General features: G+C 55.3%; 5 protein-coding genes across 5 annotated transcripts, besides 1 other annotated feature; 2 read left to right on the top strand and 3 right to left on the bottom strand.

The window, feature by feature from the left end:
- Positions 1 to 1,979: 1,979 nt before the first annotated feature.
- On the bottom strand, positions 1,980 to 3,515 carry CYME_CMD049C (hypothetical protein, conserved; the record flags this gene model as incomplete). The annotated part of the gene is made up of 1 exon (XM_005535364.1): positions 1,980 to 3,515. The coding sequence occupies one exon, from the start codon at positions 3,513 to 3,515 to the stop codon at positions 1,980 to 1,982; it is 1,536 nt and encodes a 511-aa protein (XP_005535421.1).
- A 1,600-nt stretch (positions 3,516 to 5,115) lies between these two features.
- On the bottom strand, positions 5,116 to 5,403 carry CYME_CMD048C (cytochrome c reductase subunit 9(X); the record flags this gene model as incomplete). The annotated part of the gene is made up of 1 exon (XM_005535363.1): positions 5,116 to 5,403. The coding sequence occupies one exon, from the start codon at positions 5,401 to 5,403 to the stop codon at positions 5,116 to 5,118; it is 288 nt and encodes a 95-aa protein (XP_005535420.1).
- A 711-nt stretch (positions 5,404 to 6,114) lies between these two features.
- Positions 6,115 to 7,965, top strand: CYME_CMD047C (hypothetical protein; the record flags this gene model as incomplete). Its single annotated transcript, XM_005535362.1, has 1 exon — positions 6,115 to 7,965. The coding sequence occupies one exon, from the start codon at positions 6,115 to 6,117 to the stop codon at positions 7,963 to 7,965; it is 1,851 nt and encodes a 616-aa protein (XP_005535419.1).
- Positions 7,966 to 9,009: 1,044 nt separating this feature from the next.
- On the bottom strand, positions 9,010 to 12,828 carry CYME_CMD046C (hypothetical protein; the record flags this gene model as incomplete). The annotated part of the gene is made up of 1 exon (XM_005535361.1): positions 9,010 to 12,828. The coding sequence occupies one exon, from the start codon at positions 12,826 to 12,828 to the stop codon at positions 9,010 to 9,012; it is 3,819 nt and encodes a 1,272-aa protein (XP_005535418.1).
- A 2,021-nt stretch (positions 12,829 to 14,849) lies between these two features.
- Positions 14,850 to 16,483: a sequence feature (possible transcribed region).
- A 339-nt stretch (positions 16,484 to 16,822) lies between these two features.
- Positions 16,823 to 18,883, top strand: CYME_CMD044C (hypothetical protein; the record flags this gene model as incomplete). The annotated part of the gene is made up of 1 exon (XM_005535360.1): positions 16,823 to 18,883. One exon carries the CDS (start codon positions 16,823 to 16,825, stop codon positions 18,881 to 18,883), a length of 2,061 nt encoding a protein of 686 aa, XP_005535417.1.
- Positions 18,884 to 19,049: the final 166 nt, after the last annotated feature.

Raw genomic sequence — 19,049 nt, 5'->3', positions numbered from 1 at the left:
TTCGAATTTTTCGATCTTGCTGTTGCAGGGCAAATGATGCGCGTTGTGATTTTGCGCTGCTAGATGAAGGAGAAAACAAAACTCATGATCGTGTATGGACGACTTGTTCACTTGCTCGTGTCGAAAGTTCACTGAACTTGTCACGTTGAAATAATCGATTTCATCCGTAAGACAACTCATCTTCTGTTTATGGCTATCGATACAACGGCAGTCTACAGCGGTATGATATGTTCAATGGGGTATGCTCGCTGAGGCTGCCGACATTTTTACTGTCTGCATCGGAAAGGATCATGGACTCGGGTATGAGCGAACGCGGCGATTTTTCCGGGGAGAGTTTTTCACCGTTTTACACGATGGGAGCATGGACTGGTCGCAATGTCTGCACTAGCTTTCCAGCCTGGATTATGCGTCCGGTGCTTTTGTCATCATCGGTAAGATCGCGTTCCACAGCTCCTCTATCGAATAAAACAGTGTGGGCATGCGTATGCGGGAGAGAGCGCTCTCGCCATGGGCATCGCCCACACGACCCCATGATTGTCAGGGATGGCACTTGACGTGGAAACGGAACACGACATCGAGGGGATCCCACTGTACACCTCGTGGGTGTACACCAAGCGATGAAGCGTGCCTGGAGGTGCCGCAGGGCAGCGTTCAGAGGACGAGATGTGGTGCACATATGCGATCACCCGGCCACAGGCAAGTTTCACAGATGTAGTGGACGCATCGATGCTGTCTACGAAGAAGCTGAGCATGAAAATCGATGCGTTGCTCGCAACTTCCGCTTATGCATGGAATTTGTCGACAGCATCCGAATGCCGTGCAATCGAAAATCGAAACGTCAACGCTGCCATCAAAATCCTTGAATTGCGGTCAACGGAGCTGGAGAGCCAGGAGAGATAAACGTATTCAGAGCCAGAGACAACTGAGACGAAGAGGCACCCGTCCCGATAAAAGCCGGCAAAGGCAACGATGATTGATCTCTGTAAAAGAGACGAACTTTAGTATATACGGAAGATAGACGTATTCAGGGCCAGAGACAACTGAGCGGAAGAGGAACCCCTCCCGATAAAAGCCAGCAAAGGCAACGATGATTGATATCTGTAAAAGAGACGAACTTTACGACCGTATTATGTATATGGCCTCTTTCTACTCTGGTGCGACATTGGTCATTCTTCGATAACGTCCATCAGCTGACGTTTGTATATCTCCGTGTAGAATACTCACGCGCAAGACGCGAAACTCGATCTAGATATCAATGCAGCTGCTGTGTTACAGTAACTCGCTGGTCTCGCTTGTTCGGCTAGTGGTATCGTCGGTCGAGCGTCGATCCAAGCGACGAAGACTGCGAGACGGGATCGACGGGAAGAGGATTCACTCGCTCCCGAACAGCTTTATCGTATTGATGAGCGAAAACGAGTTTTCAGCGCAGATTCAGGGGAAGCGGGGCCCTGTTCCCTTCAACTGTTGAGGCAGCTTTATCTGAACACTGCGGGCGACGACGGTGTTCGAGAAACGTAAGGAGCGTCCAGCTCGGGGTTGTGCTTGTGCCTCGGGAAAACTGCACCAAGGGTAATTCGACGACATGCAAGAGCGCGTCCCGTACACAAACTACACCAAGAATGGTAAGACTTAGAGACGCGAAATTCGTCTTCAGACGCGTCTGAACAGCTGCTCGAGTGCGATGCCCTCGAACAGGAACCCGTATGCTACCACGTGTCCTTTAAACAACCAATTCTAGCGTAGCTCGCCGTTGCTTCCCGTTCTGTTCTGCGCAGACATTCGATACCGGAGCCGACGCTCATTGCTTCGACGCTTGCGGACTTGGGCAGCAGCGAACTGCCTCAGAGACGACGACATCCCGGTCAGTATCGCCCGCAGGATGACGACGTGCACACCAGCATCGTCTACGAGACAGCGCGTACAATAGCGTCGGCATCCTGACCACTTGAAAACGGTATTTCACGAGGCATATCGCTCAACTAGGCGATGGTTTTACGATCAGGAAAGAGTTGTGGCAGCTGTTCCCCAGCGCCAACTTGTCGATGCGGAGGACTCCATCCGCCCTGCCGCTGGAGCATTCGCTCAAACGCCTGTCGTGCTGCCTGCACATAACGCGGGTCGCGTCGACGTGAATAGACCATGAGCATCCGTTCTTCGAAATGGCTCGGAATCAGGGAACTTACCTGCTCTCGACGTACGCCAACGGTCTCATCGGTGGACCAATCGACAAAGAATCGCACCTGCTCGACGGGGTCCGCTCCACCTTCCTTGCCATAGTTTATGACTTGATGGTGCACAATGAGATCCTCTGGTCGTAACTGAACGAAGCCGTCGCTTTGCCAGGCGGTTAAGTCACCAGCACTAACAGACGCACACGATACTGGAACCAGCGCGGCACCAACGAATCGATAAAGCTCACGTCGTTGCAGCTGTTGGATCAGCGACTTGGCTGCGCCAAGCGACGCCTCCGTGGAAAACTCAATCCGCTTCAGGATCCAGTCACTGAGCTGAAGAAATGCCTCTGGGTCCTGGATAGAACGCGAAAGACCCAGGAACTCGTCAGCCAAGACCATGGCATCCGTAATCATAAACTCACAGGCCTTAACCGCTCGGTGGTTGTAAACCATTTTGTGCATGCGCATTCTCGTACTGAACATGTCGTACAGGTTGTTCGCCTCCTTGATGTGGTAGCAGATCTCATCTCCGATGACGCGGCTGAAGCGCAGGAAGCGTTCATAATCGAAACCTGCAGAGCGCGGCAGGGTGTAGCGTGCATCCCGCGTCAAGTAATCAAACTTGTCCACATCGACTCCAGAGCGTTGATTATTCACCACAGCGAGCAGGAAACGGTTCGTTAGACGTGCACTCTGCGGACTCAGCCTACCCAGAATCATATCAGTAACGAGCGCCTCTTCCATAGCGTCTAGTGCGACCTCGAACTGCTGACACATGTGCGCGAGAAGCATTGCTGAGCGCTGCTCGTGAAAGCGCCCATACACGTCGCTCTGAATACCTCGTCGCGGCAGCAGCTGATGGTCGAAAACGTGCGAGAAGGGTCCATGGCCCAGATCATGACACAGTCCAGCCAGACGTACGAGACGCAAGTCACGCTCGAGATCCCGCCAGTTACTTTGCAGGCCTTGACGTGCGCCAGAGTCGGTGGCGGTCGACGAAGTGAGCGCCACAGGGTCCAGCGGGTGCGCTCGAGTCGCTGCTCGTTCGCTCGGTTGTGCAGGGCCGCTTCTGGTGGCCAGCTGGGGTGCAATTGAATCGCTCCTCGAAAGAAGATTGGTGACCATGGAACCTGCCAAGTACGCAGTTCCGATGCCGTGCTCAAAGCGATTGTGGCTCGCCCCAGGAAAAGTCCAGTACACGACTCCGAGTTGCTTCAGGTCACGCAGGCGTTGGTAGTGTGGCGTATCGATGACGCGCACGCAGTAGTCTGGCATGTAAATGTGGCCGTGTATGCTGTCGTTGAACACTTTCCCATTAGGTTTCCCATACTCAACGTTCATAGTTGGTGGCAGTGGGTGATCCTGGGTACCCCGCAAGCGTCGCTTCCCCGGGAACGCTTGCCCAGCGCCCGGCGCGAAGCGCCTGAAACGTACCGTACACTGGGCACGTGCTGTGGGGACTTGCTCGCCCGGGAACGCTGGTGTCAGAAGCTGTGTACTATGTACGGTGTTCAATGTCGCAAGTACAGCGAGTATAAAAGCTGTCTGTATCGAAGGGTTTCTAGTCTTAGAAAACGGGGTCTTTCGCCGAGTTTGGTTGAGTGCCTGGCAGCAGCGAATGAACGGGCGACCAGTAGCCTGTGTTGTTGTGAGTGCTAGTGCTCGTCGACTCTTATAGCGGCTTGTGGATATGCGTCTGCAGGGTCTACTGTGGCCGCTAGCGTTGCACGTCTAGCGTACGTCTTGACGACTGCGACCGGTCAGACGGCGCTGACCGCTGTTACAAAGGGAACCGAGTCTGACGCTGCCGAAAAACTACAGTAGACTCCAGGTTCCAGGTCTGGTCGCGTGCAGTGCAGTTGGATGTGTGCTACACGTCCTTTGGATGCTTTTGGATGCTTTTGGGGACAGGCTTGCCGACGCGGCTGCCGCTGCTCAGGCGCCTGGTCGACACGTCAATGTCAATGGAGCGCGGCGTTCCCGGAGTTGCACTGTACGAGACAACCACTACAGCCTGCTTTAGCTTCTCGTTGTTGCGATAGCACACGATGGCCACGGTTTTTCGTTGAGTTGCAGGCGGCAGTTGGAGGCGCTTTGACGAGCCTTGGCGAAAGGATGCTGGCCTCTCGTCAAGAACAGGAGCAGACCCTGTTCTCCAGTTACAAGGGGTTCCACACGCGGATCGAATGGCAATTTTGAGATTCGGTTGAGAGCCCATCGGTTGCAAGTGGGCAAAAGCGCGTTTCGTATAGAGCGCTACAGATTACCAGTGCTCTCGGTGTGATTGTCGAACTGAGGCCATCCGTGAAGACCGGCCTCCGCAAATGCAGAACCCAAGCCGCACGATGAAGAACGCTGGATACTGACTTGAATGATCTAATTTTCGAGACCTGCAAAGGCAAGCATCCCCGTAATCAGACCACTGACACCAGTTGCATCGTTGCAAGTGAGAGATCTCAGGCCGGTTTCAACGCAGAAGATAGAGAAATATGCACTGCGTGCTCATGTGGCGACCGTTATGCGCAACGCAGTCTCGCCAGTGCGGTGCGCTGATCAACTTGATCGAAACAAGTTGGCGTTCAGTGCGATCATGAGAATCATTCAGGTCTGCTGCGAGTCGAGAAATGAGTGTCTGTATGATCTCTGAACGCTCCTCGAATGGTGCACCGTTCTCGAACTAGAAACAGAAAACGAAACATGCGCACGCATGAGCATGCTTCGTTGCCACTGAGAAGTGCGCTGGGAACCCATGGGGGTGAACGGCATGCCCCCGATGCTAGTTCGCATTTTACGTCCAAGCTGAATCGCCGGTGACCTGAGCGCAGTACTTGTTGGATCACGTGCGAAGCTTCCAACGGAAACCACGCGCTCTTTGCGCAACCATGAGCAGAGTCGCCAACCAACGCGCAGCCTGCACAGCGTTAAACCCGAGAGCACGCGCTCAGTCCGCAGTCTGAGCTGTTTCGGAGTCCGACGCCGTCGCCGCCGCAACAGCTGCGGCTGCCTCTTGGGCTTGTTTCGCCCGCACCTCAGCCTCGAGGTGTTTCCATAGCTTGCCTTTGTTGTATCGCTCCCAAGCGCGCTCCACTGAATTATTCATTGCCTCCGATCCAGCATACCCCAGGGCCACGATAACAATCGCAAACACAGAGGACCGACGCATGAACAAGTTATACACTGAGTTGCGGACGGCCGCAAAGCCAGCGTACTGGGCTCGTGACGCGGACATGCTGCAAGCAAAAAGCCGTCTTCTCCTCCACCGAAACTGTGAACTACGCGAAACGTTCCCCGAAGAGCGCTTGACACACACGGCAGCGCTGGCTAAAGCCTCCGGTTACTCGATTGAAAGCGCGTCGCTCTCGAAGAAGCAGCGTTTCGGCGCTGGGGAATGAGTGTCTGCAGTGCAGCACGCACGGCAGCCGCGTGATGCATCGGAGGCTGTCCGCTTATGTATACATTGTACTGTGATATTCAGTTTCGTTCATTCCCGCCAAAAGTGCACGCATTGCATCTATCGGCATCTGATGCGTGCGCAACAGGCATGTGTTGGCGTTGCAGTCCTTGCTGGGAACTTCAGGTTCATAGGGATGACGTGCTGTTATCGAAGACCTGGTACACACTCAAGGCTTGCAACTGTACAGGAACCGCTATTCTAAATAGTAGCAACGGCAATCTGCCTCGTAGGCCAGTGTCCACATAGGCTTGACGCTGCAGCTTCAGCGGGGCAGTGCAAGCATACCCCTGGCCTGCTCTTCGAGCGCACACCGGTTGCCGCCCCTGTTTTCCAGAAGCTTGGGGGTTGTTGTCGCGCGATCAGTCTTTACAAAGGTAGTCTCTACTGCAGTCTATCGTGGAACGGGGATAGGAGCGGTTTCAACGCTACTTGCTGCGACCGGAAGATACAGCCCAGCCGTCGAAAGCGTTCTAGGGTTTCTCGTTCATGTCGTCGATAACGTTGCCCGATGCGATTCCGCCTAGTAAGGTACGTGCTTTGACTCAGCCATATCGTTGGCTTGCTCGTCCTTCCTTCACTGGGGAATTCTTGGGTTTGGATGAATCTGGCACCACGACTAGAACGACACAACGCTATGCACTTCGACGGCGACGGCATCTGCACGATGCCGAGCAACCGGCATCATCTCCGGACATTGTAGAGCTGGGACCAGAGCATGCCGCGCTGTTTGGATGGCTCGCTCCGTTGCAGAGCACGGGGCATCCGCTTCGGTCCTGGCAAATTCAACTCGAATGTCAAAAGCGTGAGCTACTGCAGCGCTGGCGTGAACGACTCGCCCAGGAACTCACTGATCCATATACGCTGGTGCTGATATTCGGCGGTGATCGATCCGACGTGAACGAGTTACTACGAGAGCAAGTCACCCAGCGATGGCGCTGGCTGGATCTGTGGCCATGTCAGAGCGTTCGCAGTGTTCTCGAGGATGTTGGCAACGATTCCGTCTCCATCCTGGTGGTGGACTTGCTCGCAGTGCTGGCCGATACCGCCGCGACGCAGCAGCTTCGCGATGTGCTCTACTTTGTCGCAAATGGAGCACGATCGTCATCTGCGACTCCGTCGCGATTCATACTGTACAGTGCTCTCGGTCCGAGCTTTGTGGGCAAATCAGAGCAGTCACCACAGTTCTCAGAAGCAGCAAACTCTGCGGCAACGCGGCGAGATGATCAAGAATCCGTGAACGTATCTAGTCCCAAAACATCCCTCATGGACGCCTTTACGCAATCCGTGCTTGATGAGTTGCTAACCGTTCGTGAACGTCCACATTTCAACACGAAATCGATGTGGATTCCGTCGCTGATGCGTCCCCTGGAATCAACGATCATGGGAAATGGTTTGTTCCTTCCGGGACCGCTGCTTTTCGACGCTACCGCACTGATGATGCTTGATAAGGCGCTGCGCTGCGGAAGGCTCGCTTTCCCCGGCCTCCTGCAGCTGATTCGTTACGCGTACTGTTGGGTACAGGCACGCCTCGTAGAGCAACCAAATGCACAGGCCGCACTCGAATCGAGCCAACAAATGTATGCATCATGGATAGCTGATCTCTTGCCCGCTTGGGAGATGCTTCAGGAGACCTGTGCGATTCTGGAAATGTCACTTACGCCGCTTGCGCTTCAAGCCCATTTGATGCGCTCCGAATTCAAGAATGATCACACGCTGCAACAGCATTTTCGAGCGGCGCTGGCGCATGCCTCGCGTGACCAGCTCCTGGTGCTCTCTCGTGTATGGAAAGACGCTGTCTTAGAGGGATGGATACTGGAACCCGCTTCCGTCCTGCAACCAAGCTGCAACTCGAACGAAGCTCGCGACTCGCCGCCAGCGTCCATGCCTGCTGCAGCTCCGACGTCGAGGTCATCATCGAGAGAACAGACCAGAACAACAGCTTGTCCAACAGCAGCTGAAACAACCACCGTACATCTGGACGAAGCAAAGAGCCTTGAAACAGTGCTGGTTACGAGTAAGCGCCGCAGACAACAACTGCAGGCAGCTTTGGCTGCGACACATCAGCGGCCCGGCTCCTTGCAAAGAATCCGCATGCTCGCCGTGGAGCGCTTTCTAACAAGTCGGTTGGTGCAGGCGTTGCGACCACCGCCTGCACCGGTCGCGGCGCTCTTTGCATTTCCGGGTGCAGCGCTTGCGGAGGCTTCGATCCCGACCTCACTGTTTTCTAGCGTGACGTTGCCTGTGGCTCCAGGACGACGCAAGAACGCGCGCAATTCCGACTCCTCCACCAGTAGTGCGTTCGAAGATAGCGATGCCGCGCATCTGAGTGATCGGTGACGCCATGTCAGTGCGACGCGGGGCTTGTCATGTTTTCACGCTTTCCATGGGTAGTCCAGCGATCGACAGCACATCGGTTCGATTCGATTCAGTCCAAGTCACTGCCGTGCTGGACAGGATCGTAGCCTGTCGTGATAACGAGCATCCCGCGTCTCGCCGAACGCCCATAGATATCATGTTTCGTGAGGTGGCCCATGAGCAGCAGCAGTTGCTGCAGCTGCTGACGCACATGACGCTCTGTGGCGCCTATATCCGTCCGGGACGCTACGGCGTGCTCCAGATGCCAATAAAGGTCACCGAGCATCGTCTCGAATACTGGATTGCGAGTATTTTTATTATGGCGACAAAACGTGATTTGAAAATTCACGATGTGCTCGACAGCATCCTTGCGCCATAGACATCGTATCGGGTGCCTGATGCGGTGATTCATGTTCATTCTCCAGTTCTACTGGTACTAGCTCGAGAGGTGCGCTCCAGTGACCCGACGCTTATGCATTCACGTAGAGCAGCGTTTATGAATCTAGTGCGTACCCAGGAACGCAGCACGAGCCAATTGACGCGTAAAGTATCGTGTATTCCAATTGCTGGTTATCCATGGAACAAACGCCTGTCTTTATACGGATACCGGGGTGTTCGCGGGAAACCCCTGAATCCATACCAGGTATGCAGGCAGCATACCAGTGCGCTAGTTCATATCGAGTTCGAGCGCAGCGCTGCAGCGGAAACAAGCACCCAGGCGATGCATTCCCAGAAATGCACCCGACACGGGAACAGACGTATCGGCTGTGGATCCGATATGCGACGAGGCAGCTTGCAGGCACCGGAACGCCGTCACGAGACATGAATCCAGTGACAAGCAACTGCACCTGGATCCACATGGGTACCACGACGCTTGCACGCGAGTACCATGGTATCCTCCTCCGCTGGTGACATGCGCATATCGATCAAGTCGGGTACGTGTGTGCGGCATTCCCGCGGACTCGGGCGAAACGAATGCTACTGCCGTTGCCGCCAAGACGCCATGCAGACTCTGACGATGCCCATCTAATCGGATGTAGTCGAGAGCTGCGGCGGCAACGCATCATCCCGGAGCGATGACGGCGGGTCAGCGTGCTCCTCAGTGGGCACCAGTGCCTGCAAGTAGCGCTGCACGAGCGGATCTGCAAGACCGGCGCGCTCGACACCGCTCACCAGGGTGACGAACGAGGCTGTCCCCGCTGCTAGCCCGGTCTCCGTGGTACTGTTCAGTACTCGGATCCACAGGGTGTTGAGATTCGAGCTCATTGCATCAAAGCCGCCCTCTACGGGTGCAATCCAATCCCTGCTCGCAACCGAGGCAGCGCTTGAACCGATTGCAGGAGGCGGCACGAACTCCACTTGCCGTACCCGGTACAGGTAGGAGGCCTCAGCGTCGCTCGTCGATGCCAAATCGACTTGCGTTTCATACCAGTGACCTGATGCTTGCAGCTGGCGCACCGAGCGGAACCCGCACGGAACCAGGAGTTGCAGACTGTCGTCCGTGGACGCCGATGACGCCGGTGCAAGTGCCATGGAAGACGGCGACGGCAACGTTCCCAGCGAGAGCAGTACCAGGCCGTTGCCGAGATCAACGGGTTGCGTGAGCTCTCGCACTTGCCCGGGCGCACCTGGCATTCGCCTAGTGATGAAGCCGAGAATTCTGAGCGTCTCGAAGATACGCGGGCGACCTTTCACGTGTTGCACCGACGAATGCACCGATCCACTCATCGGCTCTGACGAGGAGTCGGCGTGCACATTGCTCGCTGGCTGCTCTAAACGATGCAATGCTTGATCGTCCGCGCAAGCGATCGCGGCACTCTTAGTCGTCGTTGCAGCTGCCACCTCCGCTGAGTCATTCGCGGCATCTTGTCCAGACGTGGCGTTCGACTGACCAGTCGGTGCAGTCCGCTGCAGTCTTACCGGCACGTTGTTTTCTGCCAAGAACTGATACAGGAGGCGCTCCATCCACTTGGATTCTGTGCCAATTCGTTGCGCTCGTGCAAGCGCCGCATCGCGCGCCTCATCATCGTACAGACTGGTCTCGGTGGGCAGCGGGCGCGCCTGTAACGCAGCACAGATCCAGTCCATGACAGCTCGCGCTCGACGCAGGGCTGCATGCACTCGAGGAAAGCCCAGCTGCATTCGCAACACCTGAGCGCCCTCGAACGTCTGTGCAGCACAGTAGGACTCTATGGATTGAGGGAATCCCAGCTCATGATCCTGTGCGATTTGTTCAAAGGCACCCTGACCCAGACCATGGCGATCGATGCCGTACAGAAGCGCACGATCGTGAACAGGTCGCCACCAGACCGGCAACTCGCCCGCTGACGACTGGGGCAGTTTCACCGAACCCAAACTCTGTATGAGATCGGCAAGCGACTTGGCCGGTAACGCGAGAACATACAACCGAAGAACCCGAAACAGATGCAGTCGAACGAGCGCCTTGCGGGCGCGCTTGCGATCCAGATTAGGAAAGAGCGTCGATGGTGGAAAGTCACGCGCTCTCTCTAACATGGCGGGGTCAATACTGGCCTCGGGGCTGGCCGATGCGTAACGATTGGACGAACTGGAAGCGTTCGCAACGGTGTCAGCACTAGGCGCCAGCGTACTGTGCTCGGCGACAACGGCGGCGGAGGGCGGCTCGGGGGCCGCAGCGGCGCTCTCGTTCGGAGTGCGTTCTTCGTCGTGGTCGTCGTCGTGGTCGTCGTCGTCTTCACTGCCTGCTGGTTCAGCACTCTTCCGCTGCGGTGATTCGGCCGGGTCAGTGGCCAAGACTCGATAACACTCGCGGACAAAGTCAATATAGTACTCTTCTAGCGTCTCCGGGAGCATGTATTGAACAAATGGACAGCGACGAACAAAGCGCAGCCAGTCATGAACGATGCCATGAGGATCATCGGGTCTCTCTGTGGGCAAGTAGTCGAGTCCGTAATTCACAAGCGCGCGCTCAAACTCCTTAACTTGCCTTCGGTTGAACCGTTGGGCCTTTTCGAGTCGGCCCCGGGCCCATTCCAGACTCGCTGCGTCCATCATTAAATCATTTTTCGTGAGCGCATCCGGCTTGGGTGTTAGGAGCGCTTGTTGCCGTGCGATGCGCGATACCGCTAGTCGCTTCACACTGGTGGTGCAGTCGCGGGCGAGAACTGCGTCCTCGTTGCCAGGCCATTCAGGGGCGAATGCGGCTGGTGTGGCCAGTTGCGCCTCCTCTTTGTTGCGAGGCTCGATAAGACGCGCCACTCTGTTCACAACAATGCGCAGACGGCGAATGAGTTCTACCGAGCTCGGAAACGGCGTGCGCTCATCTCTGCTCGTCGATTCCGGACGCTGCGACTTGTCGACGGCAAAGATCCCTAAATCGTCAGCCGGGCTACCGCCCCCGAGTGATGCTGCTTCCGTGAGCGAAGCTTCATTGTTGCTGAGTGATACGTCAGCTTCCGGTGTCTCCGCTGTTGAGGCCGCCACAGAACTCTTCTTGGATGGCGAAGCACACTCGCCAACAGTTGGCAATAGGTTTCGCTGCTCGTCATGTTCAGCCTCGCGGGAGGACGCTTCCGAGCCCTCAAATGGTTCGCCTGTCCGTGCTGCCTGTGCGTCTGAGCGGGTGTCCTCTTCCACTTGCGGCGCTGAGGCGGTGACGGGCGCTCTGTAGCGCTCCCGAAAATGCAGCGTAGGCTCTTCCCAGAGGCGGTGAAAGTCTCCGAATCCAAGCTTGTAGACGCCACGGAGCAAATCTGCATCGTCGATCGGGCCCCAGCAATCAGCAGGCGGTTTGCCAGATATGTCTAAATCACCCTCTTCGATCCGCTGCATCACAGCCGCGTTTTGAACGATGCGCTCAATCCGATGCAGGAGACGGAAACGCCGTGCCCAGCGCACGTACTTGCGTCTCTCCGTCTTGGTATCAGACAGTCCCGCTGCAACTGAAGAAACCTCCTGCTCGAGCTCACGCTGTTGGGACGCAGCGGCCGCTGAGCCACTGCCCCGTGTGCCTTCACCAGAACTCGCGAGAATCCGCAGCATCGCTCGATTCTCCGGTCCAACCGCATGTAGAGCAGCCATGATCACCATCCGACGGGCCATGATGATCAGCTCATCAAGCGGTTTGCGGTCCAGCCGCCCACTCTCTGCATGCTGGAGGATCTCCTTCCACCGACCATACCCGAATCGCATAAGGCCTCGCAGCAGCGCCTCTTGGTCCGATTTATTCCATCGAACACGAATCCGCTGAAAATCGCGTGCCAAAGGCGCACTGGATGATCGTGCAGCCCCGACTCGTTGCAGCCCGGCTCGACTGGGAGCTAGGCGCTGCACGGCAGGGTCACTTGTCGGCGATGCTGTGACGCCCGCTGTAACTGCCGCTACCCCAGGCAGCACATGCGTCGCCTTGGGTAAAACGAACACCACAAGGCAATCGCCGAGCAAGATCGTGGAGTAGGAATCTAACGGCTCCGCCGCGTCTCCCGGTCGCAACTGACGATATGTGTCCGCGTGCACCACTAGAATCCCGTTCTTACCATTGCAGACAACTTCGAAGCGTTGCTGATCTGCATTCCACTGAATCGTAGCGTGTCGTCGCGAGAGCTTGCTCGAGAAGCCGGCTCCGAGGTCGACACCCTCCGCTGCGGCTTCAAACGCCCGCTCCGGATCCGGCGCTGTGCTCCGACCCAAAGAGACAACCAGCTTTCGAATAACATACTCTCTTGAAGTGGTCTGCCCTGTATCAGGATCAAAAGCCTTCAGGAAAAGTTTCGCGTAACCACCGGAAGGGCCGGGCTGCACTGGGTGTGCCTCGAGGGCTGCCTCCTCGGAGGCAGCGCGCTCCGCACCCTCGTCCCGCATCGTCATCCACGAGGTGCGTTTTGTTCTACACCAGAGTCTCTACTTGGACGTAAAACCCCCAGTAGCAAGGATGCAGGTTTCAGGTACTGCAACCGTTGCGTCCTCCACACACACACACACACAAGCGTTCGAATAAGCGCAAACGCACTGCACAAAACGCACCACCGCCGTCATTAACCACCGTTGCCGCGCATGCACGCATGCTGTGTCTGTGCGGTATGCATGCGTGCATGCGTGCATGCGTGCGTGCGTGCGTGCGTGCTTGTCGATGCACGCATTTTGTGTGTGATTCAGCAGGCGGCGGATGTGTCGAGAAAGCGCATTGAGACTGAGCGAGTAAGAGGAGCACGAGGAGGATTTCATCGACAACGCGTAAACGCTCGTGTTTTATTTCATTGATTCTGGGATGCAGAAGGAAGCGCATAGCTGATACTCGGACGCAAACAATTAGAATAGAGCACTGGGATCGTTCAACGCTTGGAGAGGAAGATCGTTCCCAGTGTGCTCGGAGATGAGGCCTCTCACTTTGCAGACTGCTGGACGTACGGTATCGGTGGATTCATCAAGGTAGGAGACGTAACCCTTGCCTTGCGACCATTGGGTGTTTGTTCATCGAAAGTCGTCGGCGTTTTGAAATGCTGCTCGATACAGCGTAGGCAACGATACCCTGGAAACTGTGTTCGACACGAAGCCGCTTCATGCCCCGGCACGATGCTTCTGTCATGGATGTTGTTCGTGGGACCCTAACTTCGGTGAAGCGTGTGCTTTCGGGACTGGTTACTGGCGATTCACAGCATGGCAAGCCTCTCACTTGCCATTGTCTCGCTGCGTCACGTACAGTTTGCTTACCGTACATTCGGCTTTGATTCACGGCTTTCTTCTCCATCCGTTTCAGCATGTACCCGCGCTTGTGATGCTTGGATGTCATCAAGTGCACATCGGAGCTGCCCGCACCGCATCGATTCCAGCACTCGCTAAGCGTTGGCATTGGCGTTGGCGGACGAGGAGTACTGCGAGGGCGCGTTTCGGCACGTTCAGCGCCGCAGGCTATTACAGAACGACGCAGCATTTCCAAATCATTGGAAAAATGGGTTAACGCACGTTCCATACCTCTGTGGAACCGCAGCCACTGGCGTCATCAGCCTGGTTTCTTGTACTCCAGCCAGAGATCTTCTGCATGAGCCAGTCGGGTGCTCACGTCGTCTTTCTGGATGAAGCGTCCTAGGTACTTCCCTCGGCCCAATACAGTACTCAGCGCGTAGAGATTTGGCCTGACGCTGTTAGTTTCCATTTTCGTATGCCCCGTGGCGTCCATCATACCAACATCATCAAAGGACTGCGCCCTGGGAGATCTCAGTCCCTGCAACCGCCTTCCGTTGAAGAAATTGGCTTCATCTGCCTGATATGGAGGTAGATCGTCAGCTATGATGACTTTCTTCCGGGGATCCGCGCACTACTCAAAATATGTCCCTTTATCAATCTTGAACGATTGAATGTGAGACTCGTTGCTCTATTCTGGTCTGGGTTCCAGGATGCGCAGGTCGACCGGATCGCCATTGGTCTCCATGGAACGTGGAACCGTCTGTTCTTTACCTGCCGATAAACGAGAAGCCTTGATCAAGCACCGCCAGTGCACTTTGCGGTGTTGTTCGAATGATGCATACGTGCTCGCAGAGACCAGCTCCCTCTTCGTCTTTCCTCTACCTGACAGAGTACCATGGATATAGTCCCTCGACTCTTTACCCGTTTTTCCATCTGAATTCAGATGCACTTGGTCGACGCTTGGACCAGGATGAGCCTCTTCAACGTACGTGTCTACTTCTCTTCAGCGCCATTTGCGTTACCTGGTTCCCGGTGAGCTCGCCAACGAAGCAAATCACGCCGTTCCGGTCACTAATCCGCACCAGGATTGTACCAAAAGAGCTGTTCAGTGCTGGTAAAGGTAGAGAACGACTTGTCAAACAGTGCCGCCAAGACGCAGACGGATCATCTAAGTATCTACCAGCGTCAAAATGACATTTTTATCACTGTGAAGATGACGCCGACTCGACTGACCAAGCAACGATCGGCTGGTACGAAGCGCAGCTCAACGCCGATCTCAGTTGTATATGCCATGTTAGGTGTTGAGTGATGGAGAGTGGCTTTGTCCAGGAGCACGGTAAAAGAATATGCTAATAAGGAGCCACGACATGCTTCGAAGAATCATGACGTGTTCAACGATCCCGTAGGTTTGGTGACTTTGGGGACCCACACGACTGCGTCGCATCGAAGACTGATATTGTCAGCATGGTCGCCACTCGATTATTTACGAACATCGGCTTGTAGCTCTCCGGCTTTTCATATACGTGTCTACCATTGCGCCCAAATGAAACCGGATCCACTGAGATGAGCTCTATTGCTTCCCGTGAAACGCGTTCGCTTTCCAGTACGGAATCGAGGGTTTGTTGCTCAATGCATGATGATCTTCCATCAAAGCCCATATGCTTCTTTGTCCATCGGGTTGTCTTCATCGCCCTTCGCTCCAACCGAGCGGAAATATCGCAACTTGCGGCCCCTCTGTCGGTTTTTCTTCCTTAATGTATAAACTGGAATGAATGGACGACAAGTCAGTCGTGCAGGCAGCGTTTCATCCATTCTCTTATGCGTGCATGTCGTTCAAAACAAGGATCAAGAGAAGAGTGGTTCACCGTGCCTGCTGACCGTCGGATGAGCGACTCAACCTAGCAAGATCGTTTCTCGCTTACTAGAAATGCCCCCATAACGTGTTTTCACAACCTCTCCCCAATGCACTGGATACGTTCTTTTTGTGAATACCTGTCGGAACAACAAACAAAAACTTGATCTGGTGCAGGTATACCAACATTCACTTCTCTACGAATAACCAAGCAGAGCAGGCAGCAATAGTGCAGCGAGCGTATGCGCCCGGAGACGCCTCGAAGCGCGCTCGCAGCGCACCCTCAAAGAGCGTGTCAGCAAGAGCATACATTTCGCATCCTCTGGAGCAAAAGCGTGAACGATAGCGTTGGTTTTTCGTACGCATTACCTGTATATCCAGCAATACCAAGCGTTGCGAAGCGTACCCACACGACGCCAACCCTCGCCCAGTGCACCAATATACCGCCGAGTTTCATAGCGATAACGAGACACAGCTGAAGATATTCGAAGATGGTTCTAATACTTTTTTAACTTGATGACGCCAAGTATTTTGACATCAGATCTGGATCAGGTGTATGTATAGCAGGCGCCTGGCACGAGCGTCCCACAGGAATGCCTCGTGAGTCCTCCCGAAAAACTCTACTCTGTTCCCGCTGTAAACAAGTGGACGCCAAGTATTCGTCCTCACGGAGCACAAGCTGCGACAAAGCACCATATGCAGGTTTACAGGAATCTGCCGTTGCGTAAAGGCAAGCTGGAACCTTCTTCAGCCAGAGCTCAGCCGCCCGCGTCATCATCGGTCGGCGTTTCTCCTATAAAAACCGGAGAAACGGCAAACACTCGGAGCCCATGGAGGGAACGTTCTTACGAGCAAGCGCTCCACCGACATGCAACTCGTTGCAGCGCATGAAAACCCAGAAAATCCGCTTTTCGATTGTCTATTGGAGCCTGACTGGACACCGGCGTTCGTTCGAGCGGAAACAACGGCGAAAGTATACACATGTCCGGTACGGACCAGAGCACGCCGCTTTGCAACGCGTTCGCAACGACGTTCGCAACGACGTTCGCAACGACGTTCGCAACGACGTTCGTTTATCGCTCGGAGTACCTCCACATAGCCTGAACGTACGGATTGACAGTATTCTGGTCTCTCGGCCTGCATAGATAATTCTGAAGACAGGAACGCTCTCTCATCATCGTGTCCTGACAGAGCTGCCTCGGTGTTTTGGCTCGAAACGATCGAGCTTGGCAACGAACGGCAAGCTCGCCAGTCGTCCTCATACTTGCTGGCATTCAGCTTGTTACTGGAAAACCGCTTGGCGTGACGTAGTGAGCGCGACGATGCATGCTTCGCCATCACCCTTGTAAACCGCTGTCGACAGACGTAACAGGCACGCATCGAGTACAGGCAGCAGCCGACACTCCAAGTCGTGGACGAACACGGGCGACGCACTGGTACGTGCTTCTAGTTGCGCTCTGGTGTTTCCGCGTCGTGCTGTCGCTCGGTACGGGCAACCCATATGACGGACATAAGCTTCGAGACGGTGCTGAGTGGGTCGCATCGAGTCTCCTGGGTGTAAAAGGCTGGGTACCTGTCCAGTTTAGGCGACTTGGTACGGAGAATAGCTTGGGGGCGTTCTCCGATGTGCAAGCACCGGCTATCGAGACCGGAAGTTTGCGGGTTGAAGGCGCGCTCCAGCTGCTAAACTTGGAACAAGGCGCACAATTTGGCGCTCAGCAAGGAAGCGAAGTCGTTGGAGACACACTTTTCGAGCGTTCCGCGGAGAAACTCGCAGCGTGGATGCTCTTTTGCTGGCCCTGGCTGTTGGCGACTTGTCTGCTGCGCCCGCTATATGCAGCTGCAGGTGCAGCACTCAGTCCGCGACTCTTGCACCAGCTACCGTCGGTAGCCTTCATGCAACCGCTCATCGCTTTGTTTGAATGGGCCTTGTGGTCTTGTCTGGACAGCATCCCCAATGCATCCTCGCTGCGCTGGTTGTATATCGGCACCATTTGGTCTTGGCCCTCAGCAGTGCTCTTACTGCAACCCAGCAAGGAGGCCTTCGAGGTACTGGCGGTACTGTCCATTTGTATGTGGCACAACGTTAGCCGAATAACTGGCAAGGCATCGCAGTCAGCTGGGAACTCGTTTCGCAAGAGCGCGCAACTTCTGGAACGCCTCTGCCTCTTTTTCGCCATTTATGCTGCGTGCGTTTCTCCGTCGAGTATGCTGTACACTCTCCCACTGTTTGCAGTCGCATTTTCAGATCATCAGCAGACGGCTACGTCGGCTCGCGTGTATCGACGGAGGCCTGCAACCCAGCGTAGCGGTTTCGTGCTGGGCTTTTTCATCGTGCTCCGGACGCTTGCTGCACTTGCGGATGTACTCGCGAACCGTATAGACTGGCAGATGCTTGCGGACATTGCTAGCCACTGGACAGCTGTATTGTCAGTGCAGACATTCCGGATGGGTATGCTTGGTTTGTGGCGTTTCCAATACCGCTACCGTTTGGACTTTGTATGGAATACACTGCCGTGGATGCTTGGTCCACACGCCCTGTCCGTCGTGTACGGTTGCTTCGAGATCGCCTTTGGGGAGCGTCGTAACCGCTGTATGTTATACCGCAGCTCCGAACAAAAGCGACCGCGGAGCTCGTTGCGTCGTTTTTCGAGACCTTCACCAAAGGGCGGCACTGACTGGAGACGACCCACAAACATAGTGATCACCATGGCAGAACCGTGGCTATGGGTAGCGCTTGTAGGCCTCGCTTGCTACAGTGTGCAGCTTGAACGAGATTGGCCTCGGCTCGTAGCGCCCTGTCTGGGACTCGTGATGTTCAGCTTACTTAACGCTCAACATGCTGGCGCTGGAGCACTCCGAAGCTTTTTCTGCATGATTGTTGTAGTCCATCATGTTCTTGTGCTGCTGTTCATGATATTTTGCCGCGAAGCTGGTCTCGCTCTGCTCCCTATGTACCTTTTCAAGACGGGTCTGCAACCTGAGCACGTGATCTACGTGCATACGGATATGCCACCGCGGATGCTGTTTACGGGACCTTTAGCCTCTGTGCAGGTACATCATCTGCGTGCCCCGTCACCGGCGTTTCTGCACTACTACACGGAGCTTGAATTGGCATCCTCCATAGCGGTGCGTGCATACGAGAACGCAACAACATCTTTAACAACGGACGCCAAAATGCGTACAAGCCAAGCGTCGGGTGACATCGTAATTGCTGTTCCCCGCGGGTATCCCGTGCCAACGAATTGGAGTCAGCTTTACCGCAAAAGTGAGCTGTTTCCGCACTGGAGCGCGCATTTGTCCATTCAGGGACGACGCGATGAGGCACTACGCCCCTGGATCCGTTCGAGGCTCGCCCTGGACGTGTACTGGAGGTCGACGCCCTAGCCCGAGTCCTGCTGGATGCCCAGTGACGAGGAAGGCACTGCGGCGCGTGCTGCTGCCTTATCGTGAAGCGCTGCATGCCGTCGCGGATGATCAAGGTCGATACCAGCTTTATCCAAGCATCTTCAGTTGGTACCGTTTCGTTGGTGTACTCTTGCTTCTGAATGTC

Source organism: Cyanidioschyzon merolae, chromosome 4 (assembly GCF_000091205.1).
Source record: "Cyanidioschyzon merolae strain 10D DNA, chromosome 4, complete genome".
NCBI classification, from domain to species: Eukaryota; Rhodophyta; class Bangiophyceae; order Cyanidiales; family Cyanidiaceae; genus Cyanidioschyzon; species Cyanidioschyzon merolae.
The sequence above is the reverse complement of the archived record's forward strand: the minus strand, read 5'-3'. Positions and strand labels throughout refer to the sequence as shown.